The 27033-nt window shown below is 28.2% G+C and overlaps 2 protein-coding genes and 1 pseudogene across 3 annotated transcripts; all 3 read right to left on the reverse strand.

The window, feature by feature from the left end:
- Positions 1-1525: 1525 nt before the first annotated feature.
- LOC149058990 (uncharacterized) lies at positions 1526-3870 on the reverse strand. Its single transcript, XM_089221263.1, has 2 exons — positions 2159-3870; positions 1526-2045 (listed from the first exon to the last, which is right to left on the reverse strand). The coding sequence occupies exons 1-2, from the start codon at positions 2696-2698 to the stop codon at positions 1776-1778; spliced, it is 810 nt and encodes a 269-aa protein (XP_089077389.1). The 5' UTR covers positions 2699-3870; the 3' UTR covers positions 1526-1775.
- Positions 3871-5230: 1360 nt separating this feature from the next.
- Positions 5231-8979, reverse strand: LOC107173023 (general transcription factor II-I repeat domain-containing protein 2-like; annotated as a pseudogene). The gene is made up of 2 exons (XR_016190372.1): positions 5624-8979; positions 5231-5541 (listed from the first exon to the last, which is right to left on the reverse strand). The product of XR_016190372.1 is annotated as a general transcription factor II-I repeat domain-containing protein 2-like (transcript).
- A 133-nt stretch (positions 8980-9112) lies between these two features.
- mlt (tubulin folding cofactor E like protein mlt) lies at positions 9113-22021 on the reverse strand. The gene is made up of 8 exons (XM_089220168.1): positions 21629-22021; positions 12087-12365; positions 11660-11856; positions 11492-11601; positions 11201-11371; positions 10987-11138; positions 10740-10918; positions 9113-9912 (listed from the first exon to the last, which is right to left on the reverse strand). Exons 2-8 carry the CDS (start codon positions 12324-12326, stop codon positions 9591-9593), a joined length of 1371 nt encoding a protein of 456 aa, XP_089076294.1. The 5' UTR covers positions 12327-12365; positions 21629-22021; the 3' UTR covers positions 9113-9590.
- Positions 22022-27033: the final 5012 nt, after the last annotated feature.

Below are 27033 nucleotides of genomic sequence, written 5' to 3' on the forward strand. Positions count from 1 at the left end.
AATTGTCATAAGTTAACATTCAAGGTGAATCGCAATAACTAGTAATGAACAATGAGTAATGAACTGGACGCTAGCTAGTAGCTATAAATACGTATCGACGTATCGTTAATCGTAATGCACTGGGAGAAGTAGGACTGAGGAGAGTGTTACTTGTTAGTTGTTATCGAATATTCTCGATTATCGAGCGTGGTAATTCCCATTTCCCGTATATTTTGTTCAGACATCTAAATATAAATAGATAGTCTAGATAGTAGATATAATAATAATTATTATACCATACACAGTGACACAGTGTATAAGAATATACTAAATATCGTCATGAGACATAAGGTCATAATATTATTCTGTGAAAGTTTACCTTAGATAATTATTGGATTATAGAAAAAAAATCAGAAAAAAAAATTGAATATATTATAATATAATATAATAATTGTTTTGTTTATTGAAAAATGTCAGTGGGTGCAATGGCACCCACTGGCCCCTCTCTGCGGGCGCCCCTGATATGTTGTTTAAGTACCTATAATATAATACTAATGTACTGATTAAATCCATCTAGGTATTGTTGGCTTATTTTATTTTATTTTTCAATTAAATTATTAGACTCGTTAATTCATAATTGTCTCAAACGGATGTTGACAATCTCCCATCTTCAGGTCATTCCACTGAATTAAAAACCACCAATCCCACAGAAATTGATTACGCAACAGCCATTGACGTAATTCCATTAAATTTCAGCAGGTGCAAATTTTTTATCGGTCCAATAATCGTAATAATAAATTAAGTCATATTACTCATATTTAAAGCTAATTGCATTGCTTGCATGTACAATAGGTACCTATATTTTAAATACTATAAATTATGTGTTGTGTCTGTATTATGATACAGTATACTTATACATATAAAAATATAATATTTATATGAAATTAATTAAAGTGTTAACAACATTTTTAAATAAGTTTAAAAAAAATTCAACAGATCAATGAAATATAGTTGGTATTGTATTTCAATGTAGGTATAAAGTTCAGCATCTGCAGGTGCAAAAGCATATCCTTGCACCTGCTACATAATACAAGAGGGTTCAAATGCATCGTCGTGCACCCCCGTAATTACGCCACTTGCAACAACAACCAAGCCCGAACAAATCATAAGTTGCAAACAAATCATCGTCTTACTTACTGATCTCCTATTAGCGATATCCACATCGGACGACCCAAAATCCAGTCAACTATCAAGTCTTTTTTAAGCCAAATCGCCAAACAACAATGACCGTTAATTTTAAAATCGTACATTGTAACGCCAATGGCATTTCAAAAAGGATTAACAAACTTAGTGTAATTATTTCTAAAATCAAACTAGACATTATTTTAACAAATGCTTAATGTACCTGGAGCAGTGGCGCCGAGTTCATTAAAAAAAGGTGGTTCAACTCTCCCCAAAGACCACCCACCCACCCACAAAACTAAACCACACAAAACCGCTCGCTTCGCTCGCGAATCACATACACTTTACTTATCAAACAACTGTATTTATGAAATTAAATGAATTTATCTAATTCAATAAACCTTACTGTTTAGTATTTACAAACATTTTGATACCATATTATTAGCATACATTTATAGGATGATAAATATATTTTACCTCTTAATTCTTATCAATCTATTATTTATTATATAAGTATAAACCTTAATAGGTACATAAATATGAAAACATTTAGAGATTTTTATTCATAAAATAAAAAATAAAAAATATACCGGTAGGTACCATAATACCAAACATTAGGTTAGATGTTTTGATAATACAGATGTAGTACTGGCAAACTCATCTACAACTTGATTATGATCTATATCAATATCAGATTCGCAAGAAATAATCATTAACTGCTCCAAGCGGTCCTGACTAATTGTTGTCCTCAATCGGTTTTTAACGATTTTTAATTTAGAGAACGTCCGCTCTGGTGTTGTGCTAGACACTGGTAGTGTACATGCGATTTGAAGAGCCATGTATAAGGTCGGGAAAATGCTCTGTAATCCGGAAGTATGACATACCTATAAATTACAATAATTTAGAGTTACTATATTATATAATTTATTTTTTGCTCTTATCCAGCAAAAATATTTAGGTCTAAATAGGGAATGTAAATAAATAAATTAGTAACAACCTTAAATACGTGAAGAAGTGTTCCCAAATTTTGGCTACTGTTTTTTTTTAGACCAACGGTATCTTCTTTTTCTTCTTCTTCATCGCTGCCTTCTAAATCTGAAGAACTTTCTTTATTATCACTAGTTGCAGAACTAGGATGTAAACATTGAGAACCTATCATAGCAGATTCAAAATAAGAAAATAATTTTGAAAATTCTAAGTATTCTTTTTTTAACTCGGTATGATTAATAAATTTGCTGTACAAATTACAAAATTTATTAAATGCATCATCTGGTAATGTGTTAGGGTCAGATTTTGTTTTTTTCAGAACTGAAACAGAAAATAAAGAAATATCTTTCAATAATTCTTGAGATTTTGAATGAAAGCGTTCTTCAATACAAGTAATTGCTGAATCTATTGCAATTAAGTATGTTTTAACTTTATAGTGGAATTTAGGATCAATAAATGTATGGTCTTCAGTTGTTTCACCAGACAATAACTTTTTCTTTCTACTACGCTGTATTGGTAATGAAGTAAATGTAAATTCCGATGTATTCATAAATTGTGTTGCTTGAACTGTACTTGAACTGTAATCGGTGTAGGAAAAAATGAAGATATTGAACGAGAAGAAATTTTGGTTTTTCGTACTTTACAGTTGTCTAAATGTCTTTTCCAGTTAGTGATATTTAGCTGCTCTCGTTTTTTTCCACAAACGCACATACACTTTTCCGACATATTAAGTTTTTTATATAAACAAGAAGTTATAAAAGTAAATTATGAATATAAAATATTGTAATGTAGTATCTATATAGAAGGTAGTCGCTACTAAGGTAGAGCAATATTCAAAAATGTATAAATAAAATCAAACTTTTAAATTCAAGTAGGAAAAAATGTATCATTAATTTGTAAATAGGTACAACACTTCACATTTCACAGTACACAAATAAAAATAACTAATAAGGACATCAGTAATTACCAACTGGCAACTGCACAAAATATGAACAAATAACAATGTTCAATATACACTGTAATCCGTGTTGGTATAAATTTTCGATTTATGATTAGTCGTAGGTCGTAAGCCGTAGCCCGCATATTGATACGAATACGGAATAACCACAATAATAATATTATTATTAGGTATGCATTTATCAGTTTTATCGCAGTCTAAAAATATCTTGTCATTTTTATATTATTGCGTCGTCGTCGTCTCATGTCATATACAATAATATTGTATACGCCATATTATACATTTATACGGTATACTGTATAGTACTATAGTGTATACCTACGTGCTAATAACATGGTGGTGCGACTGGACGGTGTTATTGGATTTAAAGATAATTTAAGATTTTTGCCCGATTTCGATTTTTGACCAACGATAGTCAATAAATAATCCCACAATACCTACATAATGTTCAATCAAACTATGAAGTATTCAGTATTGAATTATCAGACTATATAGACTAATAGAGTCCATGAATCATGAGTCAATATTTTGGCCACATACTTTAATATTTTATCCATAACTATCCATACGCTAACGTAAGTGTTATAATAATAATATAATAATGCAATACCTTATACCTACCTAGGTTACAGGTAAACAGGTAATATGTTGTAACTGGTAACTGCTTAACGCTTAAGTAGTTAAGTGCCTAGTACCTACTTAAATACTTTATACTTAGTATAGTAAAAGAATTAACTATCTTGGTTCAATATTTTTACTTACCTACCCAAGACCCACACAACCCACCCACCCACCCACCCACCCATAATTTTAGGTGGTTCAAATGCACCACCTTAAGTGCGTACTCGGCGCCACTGACCTGGAGGGAGTTTTTTGGTTCAAATGGTAAAATATTTTTTATACATATATTATAATATATATTAATAAAAATTTTCATATTTCACAAAAGAAGCTAGGAATAATATAAAACGTATATGATAACAAATTCGTATATGTCTCTAGTGCTTCTACCAATATATTATAGGCCATACAAATTGTTTTTATACTTCTCAGCAATAAGTAGAGCCGTAGGGGAGAGTACCATAATATGGGATAGTTTTAGTAAACTCTTAATTTTAGGAATATAAATTAACTTTTTTTCAGCATTTTTAATATTAATACACCTATATATATATGCATACTTACTAGTACTTATTCCTTTTTTGGTTTAGTGAAGTAAATTTATAATCTATTGTAACAATTATAATATGTTACATGATACCTATATATATATATATATATATATATATATATATATATATGTACTACACGTCTACACACTTAACATTATGTACATGAACTGCTGACCAATACAATAATATTAACACACACTCATAACTGTAAGGCCTATGGTCAATATACACCATGTATGAAGTAAGTTAGTTCACTGTGTACCTTAGACCTCAACACTCAACAAACATCGAACTCCGTATAACTACGATACAGTCAGATAGTTGGATAGAATATAATTTATATAATTTGTGAGTATTATTATTTGTAAGTGTTTAATCTATAATAAAACTTAATGATAACTGAAACGGAATCCTAGTTATTTAAATGTATTTAAGATCCTGTTATATATATATATATATACCCCTGGCTACGGTAATTATATCTATAGAGTCCTACGACTCTAACTAGGTATCTTATATTTAACTGGTCATTCCCCCGACCACGTTACACTATTTTGAAATAATATTAAAACATAATAAATTCATTATTTCAAATTAAGGTCCTAATAAGGGATAGTAGGTGACCCCAATACTGGATGGTCAATATTATACAAACAAAATACAATTTTAAGTACCAACTTGGTAAAATACTATACTTATTTAAAACAAGTAATATAGTAATTAATTACATAATAAGTGATGTATGTCACAAAATAATTAATACTTTAAAGTAATAATTCAACAATAATAATTAATAATTAATATTGTATTTATCATAATAACAATGGTTTTAAAAATCTTGTTTAGTTTTATTGAAAACAATTAAATATATTTTGAAGTCAGATTATAATATTTAAAAATGTATTTATTATATATAATGGGTATCCAATATTAGGACTATTATTGTGTCCGATATTAGGAAACATTGAACATTTATAAAAAGTTGTCATAATAATTGAAGAAAGAAAATTGTAAAATGTTCTTAGTTAATTAAAACTAAAATACATATAGTGCAGGTTAAATTAAACCATAATAATATAATAAAAAATTTACTTACCTTGTAGACGAAAAATCCATTCACAAACATTGTTGTATGTAGTAACTATCTTATAGTAACTATCTTAATTCGTGGTTACCAGATATGTTTGAACATATTTTTCTTAAGATTTTCTGGTGTCCTATATTAGGCGCCTATCCAATATTCGGGCACTCTCCCCTAAACATCTACCAATAACAAAAATAAATGGTAAGAAATTAAATTTAAAAAGTGGCCTGAAAATATTTGTTGAAATGTTGAAACACCTACCCCTAGCATGCGGTACTATGGTAGTTTCATCTGGGATCTCTTTACAGTTACCCAGTTTTTCAATCTGGTCACATTAAATATGTTCAGTGACGATTTCTAAAATTTCCCGGTTCCTTCATAGGCGCCAAGATTTAAAAAAAAAATCATCATCATTTCTTAATAATTTTGATATATGGTGACTTACATTTGCATTACTGCTATAACACTGACCATTAAAGTATGTAATTTAAATTGAGTTAGAATTAGAATTGAAGGTTAACAGTCAGATAATAAGTTAATTTATATTTTATTGTAGGTATCAAAAAATTCTAAACACTGTTCAGACTACAAATACATCTAAATATATCATCAACTATACGAAAAAGTATTGATACTTGCTCTATACATGGATTGGCTGTTTTTTCATCCACAATAATATTAACCATCAATTTATTAAATATATTCATCTACTACAAAACCTTTTTAAAATATTTTTTTTTAAGAATATTATTAGTTATTAACAAAACATGATCCCAATTTTTAAGGAGTGATCGGCACCATGAACAAATTTCAACGGTACCTACCTGAGCACCTGTCTGCATGGCACCTATTGGTTTTTTACTTGGCATCCGTCAAGCACAGCATATGGTTATAAATCCATAGCTACCAGACTATATAGCAGGGGTGGCCAAACCGCGACTCGCGTCATAGACTTTTGCGGCTCGTATCTTTATCGTAACATAACAAAAAAAATTTTTAATATGAATTTATGTATTTGAAAAAGTATAATATTTTATTAAATTAAATTAAATTATTAAATTACAGTGTATATAAGTAGAAAAAAATTTGTAAAAATAAAGTATTCTTGATATCATTTTTCTTAATTGACTATTTTCTTATTTGTTGCGTGTTTATTTTGCTTGTAAGCTTTTTAAAATCAGGACTATATGTTGTTAACGTAGTCCTTAACAATTCAGTTAAATTATCATCCGTTAATGTTGATCGATGTTTAGATTTAATCATTTTCATGGTTGAGTATAAAGACTCGCAAGAATATGTTGTTCCAAAAATCGAAATTAATTTTTTGAGCGCAGAGTAATTTTTGGATATTTAATAACAGGCACATGTTTCCAAAATTCCAACAAAGAATGACAACTGTATTTGAACTGCTTCAGTCCTTCATCTTCCAATAATTCCAAGATTTCAATTTCTAAAGCTGCCGTATCCATTGAAATCGATTTTAATATTGGACATCCATTTTCAATAACGTTAACTACAAAGGGATTTTCCAGAAATGTAATCGAAGGTTTAAGTAATTTCAAGTCTTTAAATCGATCTTCAAAGTGAGTTGATAAACACTCTAATTTTTGTACATAATCTTCACAATTCAATTTTGTTGCTATTCCAACCAAATAATCCTCAATTTTTTTTAAATACGGAAAATGGTTTAAATTATTTGTTCTTAAGTCTCTTTGAAAAAGTTTAAGCTTATTTTGGAAACTAAAAATGTCTTGTACTAGGTTATTTATAAATTTATTTTTACCTTGAAGAGACATATTTAATGTGGCTAAGTGATGAACAACGTCAGTACAAAATGACATATCTCTTAACCATTGTGGGTCTGAAAGTTGTGGAAAATTTTTATCTTTTTCTTTTAAAAATGTTTTAATGGGTTCTAATAAATCGAAAAATTTTATTAAAACGTTATTTACCGATAACCATCGAACTAAACAATACCACGGAATATCATTTGGAATATCATCCTCCAAACTTTCAACAAAGTTTTTAAATTGGCGATGTATTTTTGAACCTGAACGTATGTAATTCACAATTTTAAGAACAACACTCATCACATGTTCATATTTAAAATATTTAGCCGTTAGGTGTTCTCTATGAATAATGCAGTGAATTGGAATAAAGTCTGGGAAATCAGTATCACTTTTTAAAATACCTATCAATCCATTTTTACAACCTGTCATACTGGGTGCACGTGCACCATCAGTTGAGACGCTAACAATTTTTGCAATAGGTACTTCTGCTTTACGAAGTACTACGTCAAGAGCATCCTTAATATCACAACCTCTAGTAGTTTCTTTAAGAGCTATAAGATCTAATAATTCTTCTTTCACTTCCATATTCATCGTCACATAACGTACAAAAATAGCTAACTGTGGTTTATCCTGAATGTCAGTAGATTCATCTAACGCTAAACTTAATGCAGAACAATTAGCAATTTCATTTTGTAAATTAGAGAAAATATCTGAACTTATCATTGAAATACGCCTTTCCATAGTATGTCTATACTATTCGAAATATTTTCAACCATATTAAGTAATTTTTTATCTTCCGGTTTTAAAATGGAAATAACATCTAAAGTGTTTTTTGTTAAATATATCCCATCTGTGTATGGGCGCTTTGTTCGAGCAATATTAAACGCCATACAAAAACTCGTTTCAGTAGTGATATCGGTTTCTTTGGAAAATACCGCCATAACATTGGTTTGTTTATTTAATTTTGATTTCATTGTGCTTAATTTATTTTTCTCAAATCAGAACCAGTAGGAAATTCGTTACTAAACAAACTGTGATTTGTTTCATAATGACGTTTTAAGTTACTCACCTTAAATTGTGATAGTTGGGATTGACAGATGAGACAAAATGGTTTACTGTTTCGTTCTATGAAAAAGAACTCTTCTTCCCATTGTAATTTGAATTCTCTGTGTTCTTCTTCATACTTGCGTTTCTTAGACATAATAATTATTTTATTAATGTTGTGTTGTTACACGCATGACGTCAAAAAACACTATGAAGACATAACATCCATTATCCATGTGTGTCTATGTCTGTATGATATTTATGGTATTTATGAAGATAAAATTTAATTTGAGATTATTGTACAGTTATTGTTATCTCATTCTTCACATTTTATTAAATACCATACCTTAACTTATCTTATTTACAATAATAAAATATCATATATATAAATATATATATAAAAATTATATAATAATATGACCTTTTTTTTTTTTGTATTTTGGCTCTTCCATATTTATTAATATATTTGGTGGCTCGCAAGTCTTTTCTCGCTGGCCACCCCTGCTATATGGGATGAACATCTTGCAGACATGCACTCAAAACTCAATCTTCAGTTTCCAAAGAATATCTTATCTGGAAAAATTACTCACACTCCTGTCTTTAATTAATTTTAAGGCTCCTCAGCAAACTGTTTGAAATTTTACAACCTTTTACATTCTACTTTTTCAACTACAAATTATATCGAATGAACCCATATGTAAATATATTAAAAAGTCAAAAAAATTTTTTTGAATGATTTATTGTTGTTAAATTAATTGAATTTTATTTAATATAATTGTCAAGAATTTAGAATCTAGAATTTGGATGATAAGCAGATCAATAAAACTTTGAGGGATTGATATTGTACCAATTATCAGCTTTTGTTTATGAACACAAGTATTCAAAAATGTATATTCAGGAAAAAAATACAGTTCAATTTAATTGTTAATTAAAATCTATAATTAAGTAAATGAGTCTTTATCTTACTAAAAAACTGAATTATAACTAATATTAGTATTACACGCTAAAGTCCAATCATAAAACTAAATTATTATACTAAGTCTTGAATTATATAAGTATACATATTATGGTACATATATTGTTCAAATGTTTAAATACTGTAAATATTTAATAGGTTTTGATTAAAACATATTCTTGTGTACTTAAGCAGAACAAGTACAAGCTGCCAAGATTACAATAATAACATTGCCATTTTTAAATATTTAATCATCAACATCGAAAACCTGTACTCTCTCCTACTGACTAGTATATAAAAATAATAATTAAGTTTAATTCAAAAATTATAGAATTAATCATAATATTGTGTATTCATAATTCATGTATATTTAATATTTTTATATCACAGGCCATCGCTGAATAATTTACAGTATTTTTGCGTTCGCTCGTAAAAGATTTCATTTTTTTGAATCGACTATTATCTGATCTCCTTTAATTATATTGTAACTATATAATCTCTTGTTCGGAAACTTCATTTCTTCCGGGCCAATAACTGAACACACATGTTGATCCATGTAAAACACTCGCATACGGTGTGCTGGTATACCGGAAAATTTTTCCAATTTTTGTTTGAGTTCATTCACGGTCTGATATACATCTAAAATATGTTGTTCACATTTGTCACCACAAATAATCTTCACCTGAACTTTGCTTTCAGGTGTCAAGTCTATATTTACTAAAGGATCAAGTTTTCCGTGAACTTGGACCAATTCATAATACCTGAAACATTTCGACATTAAAGTTAGTGATAATTTTTGTTTGAATATCGAACTATTGAGAAATGCACTAACAGTTTGGAATACTATGACCCTAGTTCCGATTCATATAGTTCTACGTTAAGTCTGTACTGGCTCAAAAGTGTATATTATAAATTATAATATATTAATATAATATGATATGTATTATACTGCTGTAATTAATAATACAACAATTGCAATATTATTAGCATTCGACCTACCGTATTATTAATTGTAAAATAAATAATTTTAATACAACATTATAAAATATTCATATAATAAATTGTACTTAGTAATGTAGGCTGACAGACAGTCATCGTCTAGAATAATATGCATAGATTTATCATTGAATTCAAATTTAATAAATCCATTACAGTGGCCTACTCAACAACGAGGCTCAATAAACGCCTACTATAGGTACAGCAGAGAAGTTATCTATTTTCCCACTTTTTTAACTTAATTTTTACTAACTATTAACTTATTACATTAAATTATAACTTGTAACATTATATATGGCCAAGGCTTCTTTTAGTTTCATAATACTTGATAATTATATGTCAACAATTTCATACAAATATTCTGCTAAATTGGTTATTATAAAATTAAAAATATAGGTTAGCAGATTGCCATTTTTAATTCAAAAGTTAATAGTGGGTTCAATAACAACTAAACAAGAGTAAAATCCAACCTAAGATACCTGTTATGGAATGATGTGTTTATGTTTATTTTATTTTAATGGACAATTAAAAGCTGTGCTAGTAAAAATAATACTTACGAGTTTAATATTTAGTACCTAATATTATTTTTTACCTTTCAGGTCGTTCGTTTTCAGGCTTATCCATGTAATATCTTATTAAAAACCGTTCAGCATCTTCTCTATCATCAGCTGTGATTTCTGCTCCGCCATTTAAAGTTTGTATGCACGGTAATCGTGCAATTAGCAACTGTCTGCGTTCGTGTTCTGTGTATTCTTGTCTTTCAGAGTTTTCCTAAAACAAAAATAATCAGTTCCCATTTCCATTACAGAAATTTAAAAAAATATATGTATATCACTCACTTCGAATATCGGACATCCTTGTATCCTAAGGTATCTTAATGCAGGAAATCGTCCCAGGATGTCAACGTCGTCCCACGTTCTAATTAAGGTTCTGTTTAGGTTTAGGAATTTGAGATGTGTAAATGCATCGTGTGGTGAATCCAGCGTCATATCTTAAGATCGAAATGCCACGATTACAATAAAATAAAATCTCGTACATTTTGTAATAACTTACTACAAAATCCACTCCCTTGCCTTGGGTAGGACAACAAGCCTAGGTGAGTATCTGGCGAAGGTGGTGGAGTCATAAGTGACTGCAAGAGGCATTCAGCAAGCACCAACGATTCAAGATTTGGAAATGCTCGACCTAATTTACATACTTCAGACCACGTAGACACAGGGTTTCCTATAAACGTTATATTGTTTCAATTTAGTATTTATACTGAACAGGTAAAAATACACGGAATTATTATAATTTAATTTATAAGCAATAAATAATATTAATGGCACACTTAAAGTTAGGTACCTGTAAAATGTAACCTTTTCACTGAAGGCATTTGAATATGTTGACAATTTTCATCGTCATCCAAGTCGATAACATCGTAATTATTCATACTCAAATGTATCTCTTCGACCCTATTGGAGAATTTTTTATGTAAATCTAATGAAACTTTTAAAATTGAAATTAACTCACATGGGTATTCGTTTCAAAATGTGTCTAAAGCTGCGCCATGTTATATTTGTAGAATTCAACACGATACTCTTCAAACACGGGTATGTTTCTTCAGTGTCGTCGCAAACCTCAACTGCACTATTTATATCTGAACTTAAATTGTTAAAACTTAGATTGGCGAATTTCAGTCTCGGCATGATATGTAATATTTTGAATATCTGAAATTATATATATTTAAAAAGAATTAATAGTATATAATTATAGCACTATGACGTATTTCAAAGATTGTGCATCGGACCAAAAATAAATAAATAAATATTTAAATTTTTATATTTTATAATACTTTTAGGGAAAATAATATTACCATATATATATTTTTTCTACTGAGGCAAAATTTAACATTCAAAATATATAAATAGAATTTGTTTATTAGAATTGTAGGACTTACTTCACTCCATCTAGACAAACAGTTTTGAGCTAAATCCAATTCTTCAACACCTTGACATTTATCTCTCAAGTCGGATTCCTGTCCGGCCGAATCAATGTCACAATCATTTAATACCAATAAATTTGGTATCATATTCCTGGGATTTTTACGTGGGACATATATTGCAATAGGCATCTGATCGAACGTATCATCTTCAAAACATTCGTACTTCTCTACGATCGCTTCTAAAAGCGACGGCATGGTAACGGCTAATTTTTCGTCCTGTTTCGTTTAAATATCCTGCAACCAAAATAATATTTTTGTTTAATTTGTGTTCAGCAGCAGCGTTATCGGCAAGGATCTGATTATTATATTGTGTAATATAGTCAAGTATTTTAATTAGTTTTTTTTATAATAGTTCAACAAAAATGTACAACGATGTACCTAATACCTATAACATTTCTGAAGTGCTATTAAACGCGGATCGCAAAATATGTAATATTTGTAACGTATTTCGTTGTTCCAACAACCTTACAAAAAATAATCATTAATTTTAGACGATCAATTGACAAACGAAATACTGAAATAAACTTAGAATGAAATAACTATTTAAGTTGGACCTAACCGGTTAGATAATAATGATGATAATGATTCGTGTCAAAACCTTGAAACTATATTGGTAAATATCGTGCATTTCATGATCCACAAAGCATTACTATATTGATGTAAAACTTTCACTAAGGAGCACATAAAAAATAGCACGTTGAAGTTCGTAAATTTCGTTTTTTATGTTAGCTTGATAATCGATATAAATACAGTTCTAAACTAATTTCTCGACGACCCGTGGTTTATATATTATTATAGTCGTATGTGTATGTATATAATGTAAACAACACAGGCACTTGCAACTTAACGCTTTTGTGTACAGACACACGAGGGACTCTCAACAAGTCAACGAGCTATGTTTCGCGATTAAGTTAAATGGCGTCTTTCGTTAGAATTGGCATATAGTGGCTGTAAATCAGAACCGGTTGCACGAGACGATCATTTCCGGCGAGTTCACGTCTGTTGGTGCACATGGACGAATAGGTATATAGGTATATTATATGCTATATAGATTATAGGTATATAGTAAATTAAATTGTTCTATATGTATACATCGTGCCTATGAAAGTATTATGTATGGCCGTATGTGTATCTCTATTACGATTAGACTTATCGAAAAATGTAAGTACGAGTGACTAAAAAAAAAATGGTAATTTTTTTGTTTAGAGCATAATAATTTAGGTATAGAACTGGACAACCACAGGATTTCATTCATGCTAAAGGTTTCTACTGCGTTGTACGTAGTGCATGAATAGTAATGTATATAAATCAACATAGTCCACCTAGTTATATCTATTTAATTTATTGTTATATCTTATATATATAGTATTTTACATAGGACTACTCGATTACCCAATATTACACAACACATAATACTTATATAATAAAATATTATAACATATTTTTACTTATTAGCTATAATTGATATAGTTTTGGTATATAATGCGTGTAGGGTTGACTGTATATTTATAATAATTATATATATTATAGTTATATTTACATCTGTGTTTTACTTGAAAATATTATTGGTCAAACATTATCTGTTGTATACTTGTATAGGTAATATATTGATTATAATTACTTTAAAAATACTATCATCATTCCTTCGTGTAGACAATAGGTAAATTCGGCATCCACTGCAGATATTAAATAAATTAAATAACTTCAAAATGGCATACAATATAGATCTGCTCATAATACTAACATTATTATTTATTATTGTATTTACCATATTTTAAATGGTAAAATTGTAATTTAATTTACTCTAAAGTATTACAAGCTTAAATGCGTTAGAAATAAAAAACTTTAGATACCAACTCATTTTCCGAAACATATTATACCTAGCAGTAGTCTTACCCTTAAATTTTAAAGACGCGTCTTACACATAAAATTATTTGTATTAATAATAGATAGTACCTATGTATTTGTAGTATACGAATAATAATTAAACGAACTGGTATTGGCTCAGGATGAGAATATGAGATATTTAAATAACATTTGATGTATTCATTACCTATTTATCGGCTGAATTAGAATTCAGATTATGACTTTTATTGTCGTCGGTCTATATGTATAATGTATATAATACATATTTACTTACTAAAATTCGTATATACACTTTAGTACCTACGCGTATAATATGAACGAAATCGTGATCTTAAAAAAAATCAGTCTTTTTAGGCTACTCTTAAATCCGAAAGGTACACGACCTGTGATCGGGTCAGGAACCTGTGTTGTCATTGTATAAATCAAAGCCAGATGGCATCGTTTATGTGTACCTAAACGACTACAGTTCATAATATATATATATATATATATATATATATAGGTATACTAGCTGTATATCAGGTATAAACTATTCAAGTTATGATTATTAATTGGACTACACCTGTCCTCCTCTGCACTTTTCATTGTCACTATAGAATATACAACCAAAATTTGATTAATTTATCTTAATATATTGAATTCAATAGTTTTACTCCATTAAAATTTGTTTTATTGAAAATGACGGATTTCTTAGTAAAGGTATAACTATACCTACGTTTATGATGTATAAAGAGAACGGTAAATATGAAAGTTATTAAAAAAAAAATTCTATAAGAGTCCAATGCCTATTATTCTTTATTCTCATTCATTTAATTCGTATATACAGAAGAGTAGTGGGCCAACATTTTGGACTTTCAGGCCACATTAAAAAATAAAAATCATAATAAAATCATAATTGAAGCATTATAATATAAATACAACGTGATTTATCTGTTAACATTTCATAAGTAAATTCTTTAATAATGTGTCCTAAATAGGTATCAATTTTTTTAATGTAAATACTGATACAACTTTATTGTTATTTTTTTATCATTGAATTTTTGTCCTATAGTTTTTTGAAATTTCTTACTAAGCTCGCACATTAAACAAAAAAGACGATAATATCAATAATATTGTGGAAAGGTAATAATTAAATATATCACACCGATCGATGCCAATACATATATAGCTATTAGCTGACAATCCTTAAGTATAGCTTATTTGTAAACTTATATAATATATTATATATTGTGATTCTTTTATACAGATATGCACCCTTTATTGAAATTCAATAAAAAAAAACCTCACGCGTTCAGTAAAATTATGGTTTGCACTCTGGATGTTTCAATTCAACAGTTTACACTTAACAGTATCATAAGTCAGGTACCTCTATACCTACTGTATTATTACATGAACAACTATTATTCTTTAAACATTGGTTTTCACCGAATCATGTTAAATTTTCCAAAAAAAAAAAACGGCGTTACATCAGTTTTTCACGCGAATAATACTGATGACGGAGAAACCGTTGACCAGAACGGTTCCTCATACCATCGCGTATTGTCCTTGGCCTGTACAAGGATAGGACAAAAGAGGTCCGTCACCCAGCCAATCGGAAAAAGGAACTCGCAAGCCGTTGCCGTTACCGTATCTATACTTTTGTCTTTCATGTATCTCTTTTATTTTTATCTTCCTATTCTTATTTACTTTATTTAAATACGTTTTTATTGACCTATATAATATAGCCCCCACAGATAATTATACCAAACTACGCACTTAAATATTATCAACTAAAATATTACATTTACAATGAAAACAGATAGTTTCATACGTAATGAATACACTACACATATTTCCACATTTGTTTTTAACTATTAAGATATTTAGTATACCACATTATACTATATAAGTAGGTACTACTGTAGTACTAGGTTGATGTACACATCCGGGGGGAGGGGGGGTCATTATAACATAATATAGAAGTCACTAAGTATAGGTAGATAGCAGTATAAATAGTATGATTATAATGATAAATTATTAATGATAATCATTACTCATTAAAATCTATATATTAAACTTATAGCCACACTGTCATACAAATACATCAATGGCCTAGGTTCAACGATGCTTGAAAGTTTCAAGTTGAAACCATATTAAAAGTTATATATAACTTTATACCTTTAAATGACTTAATGTGATACGTGTCATAGTTGTTAAGAAAGAGTATAAAATCATGTGATAAAATTTTAATATTTTACTTATTTTATATTAGAATGAATATCGAGAATAAGATATTATACACGATAATATTGTTAATTTATATATTGTTTTAAACATTTATTGGAATTTATAAAATCTGTAATAATTTATAAACGAATAATAATTACACTATGAATTAAAATACAATCTAACTTTATATTTAAATTTAATTCGTTTAATATTTTTTCTTTTAATCTCTACAAAATATATGAATGAAATGTAGTTAATATATGACTTGCATATTACTTGGTGTATTATATTATATGAAAATCTTTTTAATCCCGTGGATTATATTATATATTATTCATTTTATATATTGTCAACAAGAAGAAACCTCACCAGTGTTATTGTGATTGACATTTTCGTTCTATATGTTTCGTTACCTGCACCTTACATAATATAACTTATTTAATCAAATATTTATTTGAAACATAATTTTGTTTTAAACAATTTACATAGGTAAGACAATTTAATTTCACTGTATGTTAACCATTTAATTTTCTAAACGGTGTGAATCTTTTGTTTACACAACAATTCTAACCAATTATCATACACCTAGGGATATTATATATAAATATATATTATATTGAGTACGTGACAAATTGTATGTTTAATATTTAGGAATGGCTGTCTCAAAGTGGTCTAACTTATAATGATATGTAACTGACAAAGCAAAATAATAATTATTTCTTAATTTTATCGTGTATACATAATACATATATGTTATTAGACAAGATACATTGTTAATTATTTAAGAATCATAAAGTACTAAGTTAAATAATTAAAAGTTGAACCTTAATTTAAACCTTGGTAAATATAATTTGCATTTCCCTTTCACTTATGACAATAATATGCGAAGTTTCAGGTTTTGTTTACAGAGCTATAAACTTTAATTTAAATACACGTTTTAAAATATCATAGTATCTTTTTTATAAATTATAATATATAATATTATAAATATTATAGTAGATTTTTTCCAATATTTTATTAGGTACATTTTTATATTGAAAAATCATTTAACTATAACTACAAATGAGTATAAATATACATATTTTTTTTAATTGATCATAAATACGTCGGAAACTTGCCATTAGCATATTGTTAATTTTATAAATATATATAACAATATAACATTATGTTTAATAAAATATAAACATGAATATTATTTTATGAAATTCAAATTGTATAAAATATTATAATTACTATTACTAAAAAAAATATTTTTTCTTTAAAATAAATTAATGAAAAAATCAAAAAAATATGTTATAATATACCAATTAATATCATTCGTCCAAAAATTTAAGGTTTTAAGTGTTAGAACGATATTAATAAATTATCTGTGGCTCATCGTGGCGCGGTTGCCGCAATCAGTCACGCAACGTTATTCAGAGTACATACTGTCTGCTGCCACTAGTTCCCGGATGGGTAACCACCGGGGTTCTTGGTGGCAAAAACCTTGCAGCACACAGCACACGTGTTGCCAACCTACTGTACCAACCCCTACAATGCATAAACCTACCAAGAATAACCACCCAATGGCCTGTATTTCCATGGGTTAACTAATAACAAAAAAATTAATTATCTAATTAAATGTTTAAATACTAAATTGACTACCTATTTATTATGTTTATATTATTATTGTTACGTATAACATTAACACATACAGGCACATGTGTAACACCTCACAATGAAAATAATTATTTAGGATTTTGTAAAAAAACACGTTTAGTCAATGACGATTGATTCAAGGTATTTGAAAGCAGTTATATTTCATTTAATTACAATTATAAATGTCAATAATTTGGCCATCGGTCGAGCATTGCTTGTGAAAATTTTAAAATGATAAAATTCTTAGTTCATTATTATTAGTATATTATACCTCATTACACAATTATCTGTACATATATACTATATTAAGTTCAAATACATTAATTAATATAATGTGAATCAAACATATTTTGATGAGAATTTTTACTGAATTTTTGAAATTCGTTATTCGTTAAACATTGTGTGGAAATAATAAAAATTTAAATAAAAATACAAATAAATTATAAATAACATACATTTATTTAATAATTACCTAAATATTATTTTATATTTTTATTATAAGTATATATACGTAAATATTAAAATATCCTTAAATGATAATAAATGGATTAAGGATATTATAATAAATAGTTAGAAAAATTATTGTTGTACACAGAATATTAAGATTATAGTATCATTAGTATTAATTTTAGTATCTTGGTTTTTATTTAATAATCATTTTAACAGCTACTAGTATAGACATAGACGTAATATTACTAAGACGTATATTACTACATTAATATTATTTATTCCTATATATAATTAATATATTATAAAATATCTCTTTAAAATAATACTTTTCTGTTCAATTTACCCTCGAATTTACCTATCTGAATAAAAACTTTTTATAATAAATAATAATTTTAAATTTATAAAATGATTTATAATTTATCTGTAGTAGGTAATCGTTAGTGTAAATATAATAAGTCGTAAAATTATACAATTTTATTATCCATTAATACGATTTATGTTATCTAAATTGTAAATAAACAGAAGCTATTGTTTGATTAGGATGTTCACAACATAAAACTATAATTATAATTTTGAGTTTTGACATACTATTATTATTAGTTATTACTTTAATTGTAAATACTAAATACTATTATGATAGAATTGATAGCTATTAGGTACAATTATTATTGTTACATAAAATGACATTGCGAAAGGTTACAATATTGTACCTGAAAGATTATAATTAAAATTATATTAATGTAGGAATTATAAGAGATAAAACTAAGATAATACATATTGGAATTAATATCAAGCAAGAATATAGGTACTAAAAGCGGAAGAAGAAATTATGAAATCAGTAGAGGTTCTTTAATAACTATATTTTCTAAAAATCTATTTGCTTAAGCTTAATTATTATTTTTTGTTGGTATGCTTACATCTAACGTATATTGTATGTTAATAATGTACATTTTTATTTAATTCGTATAGTAATTTTTTTTTTCTAAAACCCGGTTAATGAAAGTAGGTAACAATATTTTCATTTTTTACATCAAAAATAATAATATGCTACTAAACTTCAAGAGAATCACGATATTGTAACATATTGCATACGTAGTAACATATAATACATACCTACCTATCTGGTAACGAATATCTATTACCAACACCGTAAAATAATCCTGTTCTTACGAAACTACCAAAATTACGTAAATATCTAAAAGTAGTTTTTTACCTTTATTACCGCAGCGTATATTTTATTAAATTTATATCTGTGTATTTATTTGTTTGATTTTACATACTATTAGTTCTTAGAAATGAATTCTTGAATATTATTATTTTATTAAATAGGCACTTAGCAGAAATAATAATTAAGTATTATTTTATAATGTTTTTGTGTATTTTTGATTAAACGTGAGTATAAAATTTAAAAATTTAAAATAGTAATAACACATTAACAAGTAGGTATTTTAATAGTGATTTTCATTATATTCGAATAAATTAGTTGCAAAACGTGTAAGTAACATAGATACTGATTTGTCCATTAGGTAACGTAATAGTTACAAAAATCTATTAATATTCACAATGTTTTATTATTTGTTCATCAATTCATTGTAAAACCGTTTCGCAACAATTGTCGACCTCTACATATAATTATTATAATATTAATATTGTTATTGCATGTCACTGCGCAATTAAATTAAAAAACGATTTACGGCGAAAACCGAATTGTTTTTTACTTTTGCGTAGAAAAATCTTCGATCTGATCCATAGATAGTATCTATATTCTAGTTTATAGGTCTGGTCGGTATTCTCGGGGAAACGAAGCGGTAGACATATTATCAAGTATTCTGAATAGTGGGTATACAACTGGGGACACAAGTACTAGTGTGGGTACAAATCGTTCTGTCAAAATTTCAAAAGATCTGTCCACGTAAAATCGCGGCGCTCATATAAAGTACCGACGACGATTTGAACGTTTGCCGCGGATCGCCGTGCTGATACGGTGACATAATATTATTTCGATAAATGGTCGGCAACTACATCGTTTTTATTTTTTGCAGTACGGGCGTTCAGCGCCGGACAGCAATCGAGTATCATCATACAGACATACAGTAATGAGTAATAACTAATAAATACAAATTATAATAATAAAATATTAAATAATTAATGTACCTATAATAATATGATAACGTAATTTTTAAAGTCTTGTCGACCTCGAAAACCACGATGGTGTTACAGTACAGTTTAAAGTTGTACGCGTAATCGAATTACGACGTAATAATAATACTACGCGCTCGGCCGCCGCGGCCAACCCCCCTTCGCCACCTATCCACCCGACCGAACGCACGCACCAGAGTGGATCGTGCAGTGTTATTGTTGTTATTGTTCCGTTGTGCCCGTTGTCGTGTTTGTAAATAAAAAACAGCTGAACCATCCTAGAGAGGAGGTGGTGGAGGCGATGGCCGGCGGGTGACCCAGAAGCGGAGGCGACGGCTCGTCCTCTTCCCCCACGCGCTACCATCTACGACGAATAATAATATTATAATGTATGTGGTAGGCCTATCACGTTTTTAATACTTCATTTACACAAGAAAACTTAGAAAACTGAAGTAACATTACATAGTTAACGACCAGTTATTATTAAATACACGATAAAAGCTACAACGTTCTACTCTTCTAATATATTTATTAATACAAATTGGGCTAGTTATTGTCTTAATATTATTATTAAATTTACATTTAGAACGTCGCAGTAGCGACTGAGCTTGTAAATTTTGATATTATTATTGTTATAATTATAGTGATATAGCATTATTGTATTGTTATTTCGCGGTCTATACCATATAGGATATTTGGATATGACTAAGTATCTTTATGATTATATTTAGTGGCGTGGTAAATTATTAATATGTAATATAAGGTCTAAACGGGCACTTGGCCGGACTTAATAAAACAAATCGATGATGGACTGTGATCGTAGGTGGACTGTTGAGATGTCCTTTCCATTACAAATTTACAATTGTTTTTCCCATGATGAAAACATAACTCACCACGCCACTGTTCTTATTTCTTAATAATATCTATTATCTATACCCGATCCACGTATTATAATCCTGAATGGTTCAATCACTCCTTTGTAGTCTCTTGTGGACAAATTTAATCCTGTATAGCCTAGCTAAACCTAGCTATCCCTCAGGGTATGATGCAACGCTTAAAGCCAACGACAAAAAGTAATAACATAGTCAGTAATATTATGTAAGTATATATAATATGGTTATTTAATTATTACACTATTTTATGAAGTGACTGGGAGGGGAAATTAATTTTTATTTGGTTTAAAAACTCGACCTGACCTTGACTTTGTATCCTCAGTCCGCTGCTCGAGTCCTTTGTCCCGAAAGCACTGCGAAAGAATTCTGGCGTGATACTTTTGTGACTGCCGTTGTACATTAAAACTGACGAATACGCGAACGGTAGAAAAAAAACGAATGCACAGTGTTAATAGACCACAATAACGAACATTAGGTACTCGGAAATATTAATTGTATTATGTCTTGGATAAATAGTAATATAGCGATTTCGAAGATCCTAATTATTTTCGTTCGTATGTTTGATGTGTGCGCGACCATATGCACGCGAGCTGAACAGACGGAATACTTGCAGCAGTAGCACAGCAAGCGACTACGAGAGAATATCCGCGATCGGCTGCGTGAAGCACGCTCTGTTCTTTTGTTCTTCGCGCGATCCCTACCACTGCGCGATTTTGTTATACCACAATAATATTGTACTATCGACCGCGCGGTCGATCCTGGCCGTTCGCAGCGCCACCGTCGATCGCAACACCTCGTGTCGTTCGCGTCTGTCCGTGGCTCGTCAACACTGAACACGGCTACGAACACCAACATCGTAATGAATTTAGGGATCCTACTTGGATCCGATCGGTTTGGTTTTTTGAACTGCGGGACGATTTAAATTGTAATATTTACAAGGGCGGCAACAATAATATGGGAGAGACTACGAACAAAACAATCAACAAAGTCCACACAAAACTAGAAAATTGTATAGAATCTATATATCTAGTGTAAGTTATGGTCGTTGAAGTCCATGCGTGTCTACTGCTTATAAATTAAAATGTCAGTTGCTTGTTATTTCTTGTTAGTACACAGTATGGAGAAATTAAATATATTGTAAAACAATGCAAATTAATAATAATTATACCGACTAATTACAATGGCACATTTTTTGAAAACTTACACCATACTCGTAAATTATAATTTATAAATATTGTATAAAGTCAATAGAAAATAACAATGAAAAATAATCCTAATAGTAAGTAAGTAATAAAAGTTTAAATTACTTATATCGTAAGTGTATTTTGAATAATGATTATGAAGGTAGTTACAGTATTTATACATATAATTTAGCGGGGCACCTTAGTTGCGTCCCGCTAAAGAGGTATAGGTACATGAATTGCGTCCCACTATATGGGTTAGGTAGTAGAATTTTTATTTCGTTTTCAGGAGTTCTCCAAGGTATATTAATTATAAGGGAGCCTGAGCTTTGATATGATGTTTCGATAACGCTATAAATTACAGTAAATGAATAAATATAAACCTAATTTTTGACTGAAATTTTGATTAACAACATTATTGATGTTATTTATTTGTTATATTATGGACTATATTATTATAGTGTTTTTTTTCAAATTGTTGGTCCATATTATATAAAATGTATGAAACTGTTGAAATAATTCTACGACTAGAAATAGATGGTGTTAATAAATTCAATCTACTACAATATCATTGTATACATTAAAACACTAAATCCGATTGTTTTCTCTTCCCACTTAAATAGGTATATAGGTATTCTAACATAAAATAAAATAAGTAGTGTTTGTTTGGAAAATATTTATTTAATTTTTTTAAATTGTATCTTATAATTAGTGCTTGTTATAATGTTATTTCACTCTTTTAAATTTATTTTAAGATAATAATTTATAAATATTAAAGCCTATATTTCGACTATTATGTAATATTATAAATTTATAACTAATCGTTTTATTACCTACTTTAAGTGCCAAGTGGACTGTTTGTATTTTGTATTTTTATTTAACTTATTTATAAATTATAAAACCAACACATAGAGGATACATGTTCATAATAAGATAACATATAGATGGATACTATAGAAAACATGATATAAAAAATTTAAGCTTTTTTAAATTTTTAAATTACATATAAACTTGAACTAAATATAATAAATAATCTTAAAATTAGAGATTACTTAACGATATATTTATATTTTTTGTAGAAGAATAATACACGAATAAGCAATATAAGCTATAATATGATGAAAATCTAATAGGTATAAATGGTATAATATACAACACATTTCTAAGCCAGTTGCGTAGCTGTGAACCATTTTTTTTTGGGAAGGGGCGGATATTAAATACCTCACTTTAAAATAGTTATTGATAACGTTCTAATGAATTTAATGAGTTAATAAATTGATAAGTTGATAAATTATATCGCGCTGAATATCCAAACAAATATTAAATTGTTGACATTGAAAACATATCTTAAAAATAAAAATGAATATGCATTAAACCAAAAAATAAATATCGTTCAAAGGAAAAGAGGAAATTATCTCTGTTGCCAACCCCCCCTAAAAAAAAATTAAATTAATCAAATGCCACTGCTTCCAAGCAAAATATTTTCTGAAACAAAATTAAGTAGAATTAAAAAGAATGCTAAATATAAAAATATGATTAGTGCAAACTTTTCTCTTCGGATAAATTAATATTATATTATATTTACACTTAACAGTTGAATGATAAATATGATAAATAGTATAAAATATTAAGATGTATACAATCATTGTTCTATTGTTGTGATTAATTTAAAATGCAGTGATTTATGGAAATTCTCTAGCAATTTGAATTTCTTCTCATCATTTTAACTTTCGATTCCTGAAGCATCGTAACCCTGAAGTCTACAATAGACTAAATAGTCTTAGACCAATTAATTTTATTATGAAAATATTTAGTTCTTATTATAACCAGTACCTACCTACCTTGTGGGTCATTGATCGCTCGGCTATATGTGTGCGAAAATAATTGATACTTCCATTTATCTATTACGCTAATAGTTGACTTTCTCCTGGTAAAAAAATAATGTATTGATCAACAATTTGATACGTAGGAGAATTTTTTTTCCATTTTACAAACCCACCGTCGTCGAATATTGCCCACGCGCCTACTTGTCGGGTATCATATTTACAATCGGTCTTAAAAACACAATATTATTATAATTAAGTTTCATATTAAATTGAAATTATCTGACTTTTAATACTTATATGTTTTCAATTAAACCACAAAGTGTACAGTTACTGATTTTAATTTACTGTAAAAATTAAATTAACAGTGTATCAGTATAACATAAAGTCATAAACTGATTCAATAAAACTAATTTCAGAGTTATTTATTAATGCTCAATGTACAATCACAGATCACAATGTATTGTATAGTACAATGTAGTATGACGTATATAATTATTATTGAACTCGATATTGTAGAATTCGATTTATGGGGTGTAATTTTGTAAAAATCAAACATATTATAATAGTAAGTCAAATAATGTTATCACTAGAGTCTGGATTTGTATACACTCAAAAACCTTAAAATAGTATTCATTTATGCATCAAAAAACCTTTGAATGTGCACTTGATATGCTCTTATTTTTTTTAATAATATGCAAAAATATTATGCTCTTACCCAAAATATGTGGTAAATAATTTTGGTAATCACTAACACCAATATTCTAAAATATACTTATAGAATATGTATACAGACTTAGATATTGAGATTTGATACATAAAGTGGATGAGTTGATCCATATAATTATGATTATTTATTGTCTTAAAATGGTATTTCTACATCGTTTTATGTTTCAATGTTTGGGAGTTTAATTAGTATCAGTGTATATACTACTATACTAGACATCTATATGATTTACTTTATTTTATCTACCTATGTAATTATTGTATAAAATGAATATAACTTAACTATGTTTAATGTTTGAAAATATACTCACTTGACGTTAGAAATCTTAGGTTTAATAAACCAAAAAATGTTGATTCTGTATAATATATATTATATCTACGTATTTGGATTTGGATTTGGATCTTATAAATCATCGCATAATATTTAAATCAGCTTCATATTAAATCAACAATTTTCCACAATCATTCCACAGTGCTTCATGAATGTAATTGGTAAGTAGATACTATATATAAACATAACTTATAACTTATAAGTTATCTTATACGTAGTTACCTATATTTATTTATTTTGACTACCGACATTATAAATGACACTAAGAGGCAAAGGCAAACGGTCATCTATTTTTGTAACAATAACGTGATCGTGTACAATGTGGAATACACTTATTATAGATGAAAAGAATACCTATCACATTCTGGAATGTCAACCCACCTCCGCGCACACTTATAAAATTAAACAAAGTTATAATACAACATATACATGTTGCATTATTACATTCGGATGTTCTCCAAAAATGTAGAGAGAGTTTACCCCTGTTGTAAATAGCTACCTAATATATAACTTATTATTCTAATTTCCAAACACTTCAAATTTTAAATTTAACTTAAACGAATTGTAAGTGGTTAATTATATTGATTCATGACATATTCCCGCATTACAATATAAATTATACACTTTCGACTTTCGAATTATATCTTCATTCGAAATACTATATAATATTGAGTTAAGCCTTAAGCCTTTAACATGTCACCTCTTCATATATTCATATATAATAATATTATCTACTCCTTACATATTATTATAATGACACATTATTGAGAACAGTCTTAGGCCTTGGCAATTAATAATACTTTTTTTAATTTTAAAACACATTTGTATCGACCTTGAATTTATATATCGAATTCCGCTTATTTGTGTATGCGTAACTATGGTCAAATCCAATGATGTCGATCCATTACTAGTCTAATTAGTTATAGTGTACATTATGCCATGAGTATTATGACTCATTTGGTCGATCTAATTTTTATTGTCATAAGCTTTCCTTTTTAAATAGCTAACTTCTATATTTTTTTTATTTTTTTTTTTTATGAGAAAAAAACTTTAAAACACTAGTATGATATTTATATTCAATGATTTAATAATTTGAACTACAAAGATCGAAATAAATAAAAAATGTATTTATATTTTACCACACCATGAAAATTATACAGCACACGCCTAATGTATTTTATGATTGTTTTGGAAATGTTGGTTACGTTCTTACTAATAAATTTTGAAAAAATCCTATGACAAATATCAAAACATTGCCATTTTTTCTAGACATAATATAGACATTATGTTCCTTATTATAAGCAGATATAGTTATCGACGAATTTTTAACTTTGAAGTATAATAAAATTCTTTTAGTCATAACTGCGCCTGATTTCGATAAAAAAAGCCCGTCAAACTTTTAAAACATATATAAAATGAATTTATGGAAAACTATATAACTACTTAACTCATATCTAAAATAAGATTTTTATCCTGATAATTTCAAGCTGGATATTATAAAACCGTTATTTATTAAGAAATATGTGGAAGATGTGTCCTATTATTATAGGCCCGTGTCTATCTATGATATGAAATTTTTTGAAAACGTTTAAATACATATTCAAAGCTACATATTATATAAATATCCTTTTTAGAAAATAAAAACAA

This window comes from Diuraphis noxia, unplaced genomic scaffold (genome assembly GCF_037042655.1).
Source record: "Diuraphis noxia isolate RWA-SAM2 unplaced genomic scaffold, SU_Dnox_SAM2 contig0002, whole genome shotgun sequence".
Taxonomy (NCBI): domain Eukaryota; kingdom Metazoa; phylum Arthropoda; class Insecta; order Hemiptera; family Aphididae; genus Diuraphis; species Diuraphis noxia.

Excerpts from the sequence above, each read along its gene's own strand:
- mlt (XM_089220168.1), bottom strand. The coding sequence starts at position 12,326 with ATGCCGTCGCTTTTAGAAGCGATCGTAGAGAAGTACGAATGTTTTGAA. Across the intron at positions 11,602-11,659 it reads ATTTTGAAACGAATACCCAT|GGTCGAAGAGATACATTTGA; the intron begins GTGAGTTAATTT and ends ATTCTCCAATAG. Across the intron at positions 10,919-10,986 it reads AAGGATGTCCGATATTCGAA|GAAAACTCTGAAAGACAAGA; the intron begins GTGAGTGATATA and ends TTTTTGTTTTAG.
- LOC149058990 (XM_089221263.1), bottom strand. The coding sequence starts at position 2,698 with ATGAATACATCGGAATTTACATTTACTTCATTACCAATACAGCGTAGT. Across the intron at positions 2,046-2,158 it reads CACTTCTTCACGTATTTAAG|GTATGTCATACTTCCGGATT; the intron begins GTTGTTACTAAT and ends TGTAATTTATAG.